Consider the following 12,713-nt stretch of genomic DNA (forward strand, 5'->3'; position numbering starts at 1 on the left):
ATACCGCCCAGAGGGAAGCTGTCCTCGTCAGTCTGGTCCAGGATGTGCTTGGGGTCGCATGCGTAACCTCCGCGCTCTGGACCCCCAAGTGCTCTGTACCCCACGGCTAAACCCCCCAAGGGCTCTGTACCCCCACTCCCAGTGCTCTGTACCCCACCGCTAGACACCCCCCAGTGCTCTGTACCCCACCCCAAGACACCCCCCAGTGCTCTATACCCCACCGCTAGGCCTCTTGTGTTCTAGACCCCCTGCGCTCTGGACCCCAGCACTTAAGACCCCCTGCGGCCTTGAAACCACTGCTGTGGACCAGAGGACGCCCCGGGCACCGCCGGGTGCACCAAGCATGGCTCGCCTGACAATGACCGGATATCTTGTGGCCAGTCTGGTTCTTGGTGTGACTGTTGGTCCGCTCCTCCAGACCGGCGCCGACCCCAAGAACCCAACACAAGAACTCGACTGTGTAGGACAGTGCAGCACCTTTGCTAAGGTCCAGTATACAAAATTGCCTTCAGTATCTTACAGGAAACTGATGAGACCTGTCTCTGGATGGCTGCAAACTTAATATATTTGTAAAATTAAAACCATTTACATTTTACAGGATTGCCATAGATGGTGGTCGCCACCAGGACGGGAAAGCTGCAGAATCTCCATCAAAAATTATAATCTTGTTCTATTTACTCAGGGTATGAACACTTAGTTAAATATTTCCTGAGCATACTATCAAATGAGGTAGACTGACGCCCTGAACCTTTGCTACAGCGGTCCTGACCCCTTGCTACAGCGGCCCCTGACTCCTTGTTACAGCGGCCCCTGACCCCTTGCTACAGCGGCCCCTGACTCCTTGTTACAGCGGTCCTGACCCCTTGCTACAGCGGTCCTGACCCCTTGCTACAGCGGTCCTGACCCCTTGCTACAGCGGTCCTGACCCCTTGCTACAGCGGTCCTGACCCCTTGCTACAGCGGTCCTGACCCCTTGCTACAGCGGTCCTGACCCCCTTGCTACAGCGGTGCTGACCCCTTGCTACAGCGGTCCTGATCCCCTTGCTACAGCGGTCCCTGACCCCTTGCTACAACGGCCCCTGACCCCCTTGCTACAGCGGCCCCTGACCCCCTTGCTACAGCGGCCCCTGACCCCTTGCTACAGCGGCCCCTGACCCCTTGCTACAGCGGTCCTGACCCCTTGCTACAGCGGTGCTGACCCCTTGCTACAGCGGTCCTGAACCCTTGCTACAGCGGTCCCTGACCCCTTGCTACAGCGGTCCTGAACCCTTGCTACAGCGGTCCCTGACCCCTTGCTACAGCGGTCCTGACCCCTTGCTACAGCGGCCCTGGCCCATTGCTACAGCAGTCCCTGACCCCTTGCTACAGCGGCCCCTGACCCCTTGCTATAGCGGTCCTGACCCCTTGCTACAGCGGTCCTGACCCCCTTGCTACAGCGGCCCCTGACCCCCTTGCTACAGCGGTCCTGACCCCTTGCTACAGCGGGTATACTACTACAATACTTCATGTGTTGTTAAGGTTATAAACTACAATACTGCATGATGTGTTAAGGTTATAAACTACAATACTGCATGATGTGTTAAGGTTATAAGCTACAATAGTGCATGATGTATTGTTAAGGTTATAAAATACAATATTGCATGATGTATTAAGGTTATAAGCTACAATACTGCATGATGTGTTGTTAAGGTTATAATATACAATATTTCATGATGTGTTAAGGTTATAAGCTACAATACTGCATGATGTGTTGTTAAGGTTATAAGCTACAATACTGCATGATGTATTGTTAAGGTTATAAAATACAATATTGCATGATGTATTAAGGTTATAAGCTACAATACTGCATGATGTGTTGTTAAGGTTATAAAATACAATATTGCATGATGTGTTAAGGTTATAAGCTACAATACTGCATGATGTGTTGTTAAGGTTATAAGCTACAATACTGCATGATGTATTGTTAAGGTTATAAAATACAATATTTCATGATGTGTTGTTAAGGTTTTAAACTACAATACTGCATGATGTATTAAGGTTATAAACTGCAATACTACATGATGTGTTGTTAAGGTTATAAAATACAATATTGCATGATGTGTTAAGGTTATAAGCTACAACACTGCATGATGTGTTGTTAAGGTTATAAGCTACAATACTGCATGATGTATTAAGGTTATAAACTACAATACTACATGATGTGTTGTTAAGGTTATAAACTACAGTACTGCATGATGTGTTGTTAAGGTTATAAACTACAATACTGTATAATGCGTTGATCAGGTTATAAACTGCAATACTGCATGATGTGTTGTTAGGGTTATAAACTACAATACTGCATAATGCGTTGATCAGGTTATAAACTACAATACTGCATGATGTGTTGTTAAGGTTATAAACTACAGTACTGCATGACGTGTTGTTGAGGTTATACACTACAATACTGCATGTGTTGTTAAAATTATAAACTACAATACTGTATAATGCGTTGATAAGGTTATAAACTGCAATACTGCATGATGTGTTGTTAGGGTTATAAACTACAATACTGCATAATGCGTTGATCAGGTTATAAACTACAATACTGCATGATGTGTTGTTAAGGTTATAAACTACAATACTGCATGATGTGCTGTTAAGGTTATAAACTACAATACTGCATGATGTATTGTTGTCAACTTCACTTTTGATTATCAGTAGATTGAAGTTGAAGATATATATTTCTCTATTGTCTTGCGCCGTAAATAAGCTTCATCGAAAAAAAAATCCTCGATAATTCTTTCGGAAGAGTTTTTAAATAATTTTATCAGCTAAAATTATCTGTTCAGTGTTTAATATCTTGTATCCATATTGAAGATAAGCATATAAGGGAACAATGTTTCATTGACTTAGGATATAAATTGTTCAAAGTTAAATTCAACGTTCGAAAAACAATGGCAGACAGCTGTGTATGTGATGTATTTGATATACAGTAATGCATTTATATGTGCAGTATTTACATTTTCAGTTTATTTCAGGGTAAGCAGGAAGCCTGTCTGGCCGGCTGTCTCAACGTTCACAAATGCCTTTACGAACATGAGGGTAAAAATCTCAGTGTAACTCAAGAAGATTGTGTGCTCACCTGTAGACGTAGTAAGTTTATTATTTAACGTATTACAAATAGTAGCTAGTCGATTTAAACTTTTGACTATTATTCTTTAGGAATTGAAGATATGTATGATGGTAAGTTGATTATTTAGCATATTACAAATAATAACTAGTACATTTAAACGCTTGACAAGTATTCTTTAAGCATTGAAGATATATATGATTGCTCTAATGCTTATAATTTAAGTCATGAAGATGGTATGTCACGCTAAATGTAACTTGAGAAGACGGGCTGTGACGGGATATCATATTCTACTTCCTCTTTCATCTCCCACTTATAAATTTACAGTAGATCACAGCTTTTTCTTATAAGGCATCAGCAGGTAGATTGTACCATAGACTTATTACTCTGGGAAAAGTATTTCCTGTGTATATTTTCCATTACGGCTTAAGAAGCTTGAAGTTATGACTTTGCAATTGTTAGACATGCAGAATCTTAAGAATACACTTGACGTCTGGCAGTTAAAAGTACAGTTTTCCTCTTAAATTTTATACTGAAATTCAACCAGTCTTTTTTCGTCAGTGAGATTTCTTAAAAGATGGTGATTAGAGCGAAATATAAATGCTTAGACTAATTGTGTCATTCACCACTGTTGCCACAGTGGTACAGTTGCCACCTGGTACAGTACTGATATTCAACCAGAGATTTTGACAGTTTTGCAACTAGGTGTGAAAATGCAATACAGCTCTCAATATGTTTCATAGGAGTTGTATTTACAAGTGAGTTTCTAGTCATTAATTTAAAATATTTCGAAATATGGAAACGCTAAGTAACACCAAGATCAAATACTCCATCAGCTAACGTATATAAATAAGCCTGGGGGTTGGATTTAATAACTGTGGTAACTCTGATTCCATCATCTATTTCCTGAACATAGGAGGGGTGAGGTAGGCGGGAAAGACATGGTAATGTTATAGACATTAACAAGTAGGTAGGTTGACGCTTATGAATCTTGGGAGTTAAGTCCAGCTGTGCTTAAGAATGGGTTACTAGTTTAGTGCACTTGTTGGCGTTTTTATCAGAGTGAAAACACCCTGTCTTCCTTTTCATGCACAAAATGTTTAGTCAAACATTGTATAATTGCAGTACTCTTACTTTTCCTGCTTTAATCTTTATTATTGAACACTAACAATTTCATGGTCAACCTAAGCTTAACTTATATTTACAACGTAAGATTAATACATATTATTTTATCCAATTGACAGTTTACACATTTTTAACAAAATAAATATACTGTGTATGTATATTATACTATTTTGTCTTGTCGGATGTAGTAACAGACGAGGCTATCATTGTAGGGAATTTCTTTTATGGATTTAATGCCTGATGTTGCTGAGTTTATGCCCTGCCTTGCTGGGTGTAGATATACATTACTTTTATTTATTTATATACAAGAAGGTACATAAGGTTGTGAAAGTGCATACATTTGTGACTGCGTGGAACATTCTTGCAAAGCCACTAACACACAAGGCGTTTCAAGCAGGTCCAAACTTACTGAACAGAGACAAACTGCATCACACTCAGCTGGTCTCTGTAGGTCTCAATTTGACCGGCATCTAACGGGAAACTGTTTATGGAATATATGTATGTGTGTGTGTGTGTGTGTGTGTAGTACAGTAATATCTTAATAGATATTTGTAATGAAGGTTGTAATGATCTCACATATGGTTGTGGGAAGTGTTTGGCTTCTTTCAAGTAAGGTTTCTGGGATTAGACAACGATGAATTTGAATGTGTTTACATAGTTTATTCACAACCATTTAAGCTCTCAGTGATTTGCTTAATTGCTTAAATATTGCTTAAATAGTCTTGCTTAAATATATACCATTCCTTAATGGTGTAATGTAATGGCATGCCATTGCTTATACTTAAATAAATACCATTGCTTAAATAGTAAAAGTTACAGAATTGTAACATACAGTATTTCGATATTACGTGCACATCTCTGGTGGAGGTTGGGAAATTCAGCCTAATGATGTGTTGGCATAAGAAACCACTCAACATTTAGCAGCTTTGGTAAATTTTTCAGATCTATCACAGGCAAATTTTGCAAGGCTTAACCATTTCATTATTACGAGGTACAGCTTAACAATATGTCTACAAATGGATGAAAGATAATAACACAGGATATAGAAATAAGCTGTTAAATATATAAATACAAAATAGAACACAAAACAATGTATATAAATTGGAAAAGTTTAGATTAAGGAAAGACCTTATTTCCAAAACTGTTTTGGAAATAAGGGACAAATAAGGGAAATAAGGGACATTTTGTGGAACAAATTACATAGTAACATAATGGCCCAAAAGGCCTTCTGCAGTTTCCTTAATTGTTATTTACTGTATTTATTTATTTATTTACTTATTTATTTATTTATTTATTTATAAGAAAGTACATGGGTTTGTGAGAATACTTAACAATCGTGTTCTGACATTCTTGCAAAAAGCCAATAACACACATAGCGTTTCGGCCAGATGTATATTATGTATTGACTATATAGCAAAAGCAATTATAAATGAAAAAAATATATACTAATTAAACTTAGTTTTGTACTGTAAATGTAAAATTAAGTTTTAGATTGATCTTGAATAACGCAATATTGAAAGTAGGTCAGAAAAAGTTGCCAGTAATTATGTTGTACCATAGCGTAAGAGCTCGAGAACAGTAAGATTCAGTTGTGCATGAATCTACCCACTTCGTGTGTGAAGCGGGTAGAAGCCTTGTGTTAAAAATGAAGCCTAGCCTGGATGTAGGTTAAAAAAGTGCTATGTATTTTTTCCTAAATGGTCTTGTCACTGTTACAGCATGTCGGTGTCCCGTGTGAAGTGGGTATAAGCCTTGTATGAAGTATGAAGCCTAGTCTGGCTGTAGGTTAATTAAGTGCTATGTCTTTTTTCCTAAATGGTCTTGTCACTGTTACAGCATGCTGGTGCCACGGGACTTGTATTATTCCAGTTACAATGACCTGTTACCCCAACTTCAGTAACAGGCTGAAGAAATTAATACTACACGTTCAATAAATATTAGAACTAACTGAATAACTGAAAGTCCGTGGGAAGTCGATAACCCGTATAATCATAACAGTGTAGGAAAATCAAATTAATGACAAAATAATAAAACATAAATTCAGGAGTCCATACGAGTACAACACAGTATTTAAAATTATCACGTGAAATGACTATTCTGATTTAGAACAACAAATATTATTACTGTAGTGTTCAGTAATATAAGTCACAGGATCTGGCATTTTGGCATGTTACACCTTTGGCATGTTACATTTGGCATGTTACACCTTTGCTATAAAGCAATTATTCATCCAATGGACAATGTAAACTTTTTCTTGCACCTATTTCTTATTACTCAATTTTGGTTGGAATATCTGATATGTTATTGAAAATATAACTTTGAAGTGAACATATTGCAACTTAGCCTTAAGGTAAATTTATTGTCAACATTTTGATTTGTCATGTTTTATATTCTGCAAATGTACTTATTTCCTAATAAGAGAAATGTTTGTTCAGAAAGGCTTCGTCGGTAGAAACCTATGAAGACTGGAAATTGTACTAATATTTTCCATTTCCCATGTTTGCAAAAAAAACTTTATTTTTCGTATATATAAAATAAGGACAATTGTATAGGTAGCCTCACATTAATACGAATTATTACTTCCCAGAATGTGACGATTATTATGAAAGGTTTTCGCCGCCAATGTGGGCTTGCAGAGTTGGATGTACAGCTCCAGAACGCCTCATCTCGGGTGTGGTAAGAACATAAGTCTCAATGCTTTAAAATATAAAGCAATAGTGATGCAAATATATTTCTGATTTTGTAACATGTCTTGTGAGCGCTCCTGCGAAGTTCAGCAATCCTCTTCTCCAAACTTCTTCCCTTCCTCAGTTCCGCAACCTTTTCTGAGCTTTAAGCCTTGACATCTATACCAGTTCGCCTCATCATGCTCATGTGCGGTCTAAGGCGGAGTTGTTCCTCTTGTTACCTCTTCCCCATGTTCCTACCCTGTCTTTTCAGCATTCCCCGCCATTTGTGCGTTACTTCTCAGTCTTCCCTGATCTACTATATTTGATTACGTCTCAGCCGTATCGGTTGTGAGCCTTCTCACTCCTGGGGCCAGATTCACGAAGGAGTTACGCAAGCACTTACGAACCTGTCCATCTTTTCTCAATCTTTGGCGGCTTTGTTTACAATTATTAAACAGCTAATGAGCTCCGAAGCACCAGAAGGCTGTTTATAACAATAACAACAGTTGATTGGGAAGTTTTCATGCTTGTAAACTGTTTAATATATATAACCAAAGCCGCCAAAGATTGAGGAAAGATGTACACGTTCAAAAGTACTTGCGTAAGTGCTTCGTGAATCTGGCCCCTGGACTCTTCTTCCTTCTCAACTCCCCTCTTCTGTCTTTGGACCTTTCCTCATCTTCCGTCTGGGTTAATATCCATCATCTTCCTGAGAAGCAGGAACGTCCTGCACCAAATCTGTGATGTCCATGGTTATATAGATGTGACCCCATATGTTTTACGATCTTACTTTTTAGCACTCGCAAAGATTTTATGATGTGTGATATAAGTGCAATCTTCTTTACTACCCCCATTGTGGAGTGGCATGATCTTAACTGTTTTGAAAGTGTTACGCCTTAGATGGAGTTTTTTCTGCAATTCTTTATGAACATGAAATTCCATGAATGCATGGATATGCACTCTATGGCTACTTCAAAATCCACGGGGGGCTAGAGCGACGTCCAGTGAATGAGTCGAGGTTGGTGTAACTTTCATCAAGAATTCGTATAGGTTGTCGATCTTTAGTGTGTTTAAGGGTTCACTGAAAATATCGTCGTATTGTATGCTCTGTATTTTATTAATTTCTTTGTTGTCATTCATGAAGATTCCATCTCCTTTCCGCAATTGCCCAATACCATGGGTAGTTCCATTCACATGGGTTCTAGGAGACTCGAACAGTGAACCCCACGAGTGTGAGAGCCGAAGCTCTATCGACTAAGCAGTCTTTATAAGAAAAGTTTCCAGAAGCAGCATCCTGCTGCCAAATTGCTATGGGGTAGTTTTTATTTTAGGCTATAAAATAAAAAAATGTTTTGAGTTCCTCACAATTTTCACTGATGGCCTTTTGCTCTCTTTGTCTCTTCTCAACATTTTGCATGTTTCTTGCAGCTTTAGTGTGATTGCTTCCATTTCTCTACATAGTTCATGGAAGCGTGGAGCGTGATTTGTTTCCTTCGTCTGTAGGAGATTCTTGAGATTATCTTGAGATGATTTCGGGTTTTTTAGTTTCCCCGCGGCCCGGTCCTCGACCAGGCCTCCACCCCCAGGAAGCAGCCAGTGACAGCTGACTAACACCCAGGTACCTATTTTACTACTAGGTAACAGGAGCATAGGGTGAAAGAAACTCTGCCCATTGTTTCTCGCCGGCGTCTGGGATCGAACCCAGGACCACAGGATCACAAGTACAGCGTGCTGTCCGCTCGGCCGACCGGCTCCCTTTGAGGAGTGCGCCATTCTTGTTCCAATTTCTATTAGGTTTATATTATTTAGCTGTTCTTCACACCTTATCCTGTGAAGACCTGCGGCCAGATTCACGAAGCAGTTCCGCAAGCACTTAAGAACGTGTACATCTTTTCTCGATCTTTATTTACAATTATTAAACAGTTAATGAGCTCCGAAGCACCAGAAGGCTGTTTATAACAATAACAACAGTTGATTGGCAAGTTTTCATGCTTGTAAACTGTTTAATAAATGTAACCAAAGCCGTCAAAGATTGAGGAAAGATGTACACGTTCGTAAGTACTTGCGAAACTGCTTCGTGAATCTGGCCCCAGGCTGGTTTATTGGTTCCCAGTAATTTTGTTATTGAAATTGAATTTGTAGAATTCTCTTTGGATTTATCCACACATGATTGAACTTTGATGAGGATGTAACCTAAATACTGTAATATGTATTTGTAATCATTAGGTTTTGTATCAGTTCATCATTATTTGTGAAAATAAGATCTAGGGTGTTTTATTTTATAGTTTGTACTACTATTTGCTCGTGTATAGCAAATCTGTCATGCATACGAAAGAAGTGATTTATATATCTTCATTTATATTGCTTTCTGGGATTCTCTCACATAACAGTATTTGGCATATTTTCTATTTTAGGCGCCGTAAATTTAAGTCACCAAGCATGATGATGGTTTGGGGCTGGTTTTTGTGAGTTTTCTAAAGCAGTATTTCGATTTTTGTTAATTGGTCTTTGAACTGCTGTTGTCTTGAAACTGGTGATCTATATACAAGAACAACAACTACATTTAGAATTTAGAATTTGATTATCAGCCATATCATTGTAGTACATTCATTATCCATATATTTTGAACTAATGTAGTACAATCATTATCCATATACTTTTAACTATAATGAATGTACTATGTTCGTCGAGGCAAACTTAGTACATTCATTATCCATATATTCGTCGAGGCAAACTTTAATTAAGATAATATAATCTTATTTCTAGTACATTATGCCTTATGACAGAACTTTGTTATAGAGTCACTGCAGAGTTACAGACAAAAAAAAATTACTTCGACTTTAAGGAATAGTTTAAGAGTTTCAGAACTAGGGTGTCCGGGTTAATTCTGGATGTAAAAAAACTAATTTACGCTTCAGTATCTATATAATATACAAATAAATTTATTTTTTTCAGACAGTGCCAGAACAACACTTCATTGACTCTTATATTCTGAGTGATGACCCTGACCCGGAATCAACCAAGCCAAAGGAACCGGTTGGCGTTGTTCACGAATCTACTCAGAACATATCTCTCACACTTGGAGGAGTTGTTCTAACTGATGAAAAGTCAACCCGTTTATTATCTCCGGAGGAGATAGAAAATGAAAAGAGCACCAGAGAACAGAACACCGAGCAAGCCAAAAATATATCAATTGATGTTCAAGGACTCATTGGAAATGTCTCGAAAATGCACGAAAGTGTCACAGAAGAGGGAAGTACGACGCCTGTGGAGAGAAAAAAGGACGATGCTGAAAACATCTCTCTTGCTATTCTAGGTTCAATTAACCGAACAGGTTACGGGACAGAAGTTGTTACCAAACTGACTACTGAAGGAGAGACAGCTCGGCCTACCGGAATTGGAAGTTGGGCTGAAAAATTACCCAAAAGACCTGAAAGAGAGACTAAGGCCGAATTAAAACCAGAAGTGATCGAAGCTGGCAAGAAGGGAGAGGAAAAAGCTGAAGAGAAGGGTGAGGAAAAAGCTGAAGAGAAGGGTGAGGGAGAGGTAAAAGTTGAAGAAAAGGGTAAAGGGAAGGGTAAGGGAAAAGGAAAGGGTAAGGGAAAAGGGAAGGGTAAGGGAAAAGGTGGAAAGAAGGGAGAGATAAAACCTGGAGAAAAAGTTGAGGGGGAAGCAAAACCTGGAGAGAAAGCTGGAGAAAAGGGTGCGGTGGAAGCAAAACCTGGAGAAAAGGGTGCGGTGAAAGCAAAACCTGGAGAAAAGGGTGCGGTGGAAGCAAAACCTGGAGAAAAGGGTGCGGTGGAAGCAAAACCTGGAGAAAAGGGTGCGGTGGAAGCAAAACCTGGAGAGAAGGTGGAGGAGAAACCTGGGGAGAAGGGGAAGGGGAAAGGTAAGGGGAAGGGAAAAGGTGAAAAGAAAGGTGAAGGGGAGGTAAAACCTGGAGAAGAAAAGGCTGGAGGGAAGGGTAAAGGGAAAGGAAAGAAGGGTAAGGGAAAAGGTAAAAAGAAGGGAAAGGGAAAAGCTGGAGAAAAGGGTGCGGAGGAAGCAAAACCTGGAGAGAAAGCTGGTGAAAAGGGTGCGGCGGAAGCAAAACCTGGAGAGAAAGCTGGTGAAAAGGGTGCGGCGGAAGCAAAACCTGGAGAGAAAGCTGGAAAGAAGGGTAAGGGGAAGGGCAAAGGAAAGAAAGGAGAGAAAAAGAAAAAAGGGAAGGAAGGAGCTGGGGCACCTCCAGCTGCGGGAGGTGGGGCACCTCCAGCTGCGGGAGGTGGGGCACCTCCAGCTGCGGGAGCTGGGGCACCTCCAGCTGCGGGAGCTGGGGCACCTCCAGCTGCAGGAGCTGCACCACCTCCAGCTGCGGGAGCTGGGGCACCACCACCACCAAAGGTTTAAAACCACCATTGGAAAAGAGAAAGAAGACAGAGAGCAGTATGGAAACAACGAGTGTGGGGTCTTGAAAATCTAGGCACAAGTTTACGGGAAGTTAAAATTAGCAATTTCAGATGATAAATATTATTTGTTACTTGTATTAACATTGCCCAACCACTTGGGCTGGACGGTAGAGCGACGGTCTTGCTTCATGCAGGTCGGCGTTCTATCCCCAACGGTTCAAGGGGTGTTGGGCACTATTCCTTCCCTCCCTGTCCCATCACAAATCCTTATCCTGACACCCCTTCCCAGTGCTATAGTAATTGCTTGGCACTTTTCCTTGATAGTTCCCTTCCCTTTGCCATGTATTAACATATTGGAAACAATAGGATCACATTAGCAAAACCCTGTATTTAATTATATTTTAAACGAAATGTTATTATAATAAAAGTTCATAAGTGATCTCTAATTTATTATGACTATTACTGAGTTAACGAGTCTTAGTAGGCTCTAAAGAGCTTTAGGTTATCTTAAATCCCATGTTATTTGTTTTACAGACAGCTGGAATTAGACTTCGTGTGTGTTGTTCTAAGTTATAAACTCCTTGTTTGACTATACAAAGTAGTGGCATGTTTACCTATTGAAACTCTTCAGCATACAAATTATGTTTATAAATGCCTTACAATATAGGACTATAGATAAAAAAGAACGCTTTTAATAATCTTTTGGTACATTTCTTAAATTAAAGGAAGTGCATTTTTGTTTATCAATTATTTAATACATTTTCAGATTTGTATACAAGTTTACTTATTAATAAAGATATATTGTTTTTAATAACTAACTCAACCACATTGCCTATAGTTTACAGATGATTATGGTGAGACTTTGTTTCATGCATTTCATATTTTTGTAATTATTCTTAAGTTTATTGATAACTTATGTAAATATTTGTTTTTGCAAGGATATAATGTAATCTTCATATAATAAAGGCAATTTGAATTATACTGTAGTGTGCGTATGATTTGTCCCAATAAGGATGTAGTTACTATCTATTGGCAAAATATTCTCGGGTTATGGTGGTACAACTCTTGTTAATAAATAGATAAAGCTAGTAGATAAATCTACTGTCCAACTGGAACTTTAGGCCTTCCCTAAGTGCCTCTTTGGCATGAAGATGTTAGGTAATCTACATCCTAGTCACATAAATGGCTTTACTATTAAGGAAATATATAAATTTCTTTTCCATTGTTTTAACGTATAGGTAAAAACATTTAATCATATAGAAAGTTCTTCCTAGCATTTTTCTCGTTATAAATTTCAGAAGGTAAATGGTGAAAAGAAAAGAGTGGTGATAATGAGAATGAATCTGACTGGAGATATATAGTAAGTGGAGTACCACAGGGGTCCATTTTGGGGCTGACCCTCTGTCTTATACATCATTTATC

At 39.1% G+C, this 12,713-nt stretch overlaps 1 protein-coding gene across 1 annotated transcript; it reads left to right on the forward strand.

Annotated features, from left to right (window-relative positions):
* Positions 1–209: 209 nt before the first annotated feature.
* On the forward strand, positions 210–12,277 carry LOC123771059 (damage suppressor protein). Its single transcript, XM_069309592.1, has 5 exons — positions 210–487; positions 3,018–3,132; positions 6,822–6,910; positions 9,859–10,755; positions 10,804–12,277. Exons 1-5 carry the CDS (start codon positions 344–346, stop codon positions 11,290–11,292), a joined length of 1,734 nt encoding a protein of 577 aa, XP_069165693.1. The 5' UTR covers positions 210–343; the 3' UTR covers positions 11,293–12,277.
* Positions 12,278–12,713: the final 436 nt, after the last annotated feature.

The sequence above is a fragment of the Procambarus clarkii genome, chromosome 65 (genome assembly GCF_040958095.1).
Source record: "Procambarus clarkii isolate CNS0578487 chromosome 65, FALCON_Pclarkii_2.0, whole genome shotgun sequence".
NCBI classification, from domain to species: Eukaryota; Metazoa; Arthropoda; class Malacostraca; order Decapoda; family Cambaridae; genus Procambarus; species Procambarus clarkii.

Coding starts and splice junctions, on each gene's coding strand:
- LOC123771059 (XM_069309592.1), top strand. CDS start 344: ATGGCTCGCCTGACAATGACCGGATATCTTGTGGCCAGTCTGGTTCTT. Junction 488..3,017: donor AGTGCAGCACCTTTGCTAAG/GTCCAGTATACA, acceptor AGTTTATTTCAG/GGTAAGCAGGAAGCCTGTCT. Junction 10,756..10,803: donor AAGCAAAACCTGGAGAGAAG/GTGGAGGAGAAA, acceptor GGTAAGGGGAAG/GGAAAAGGTGAAAAGAAAGG.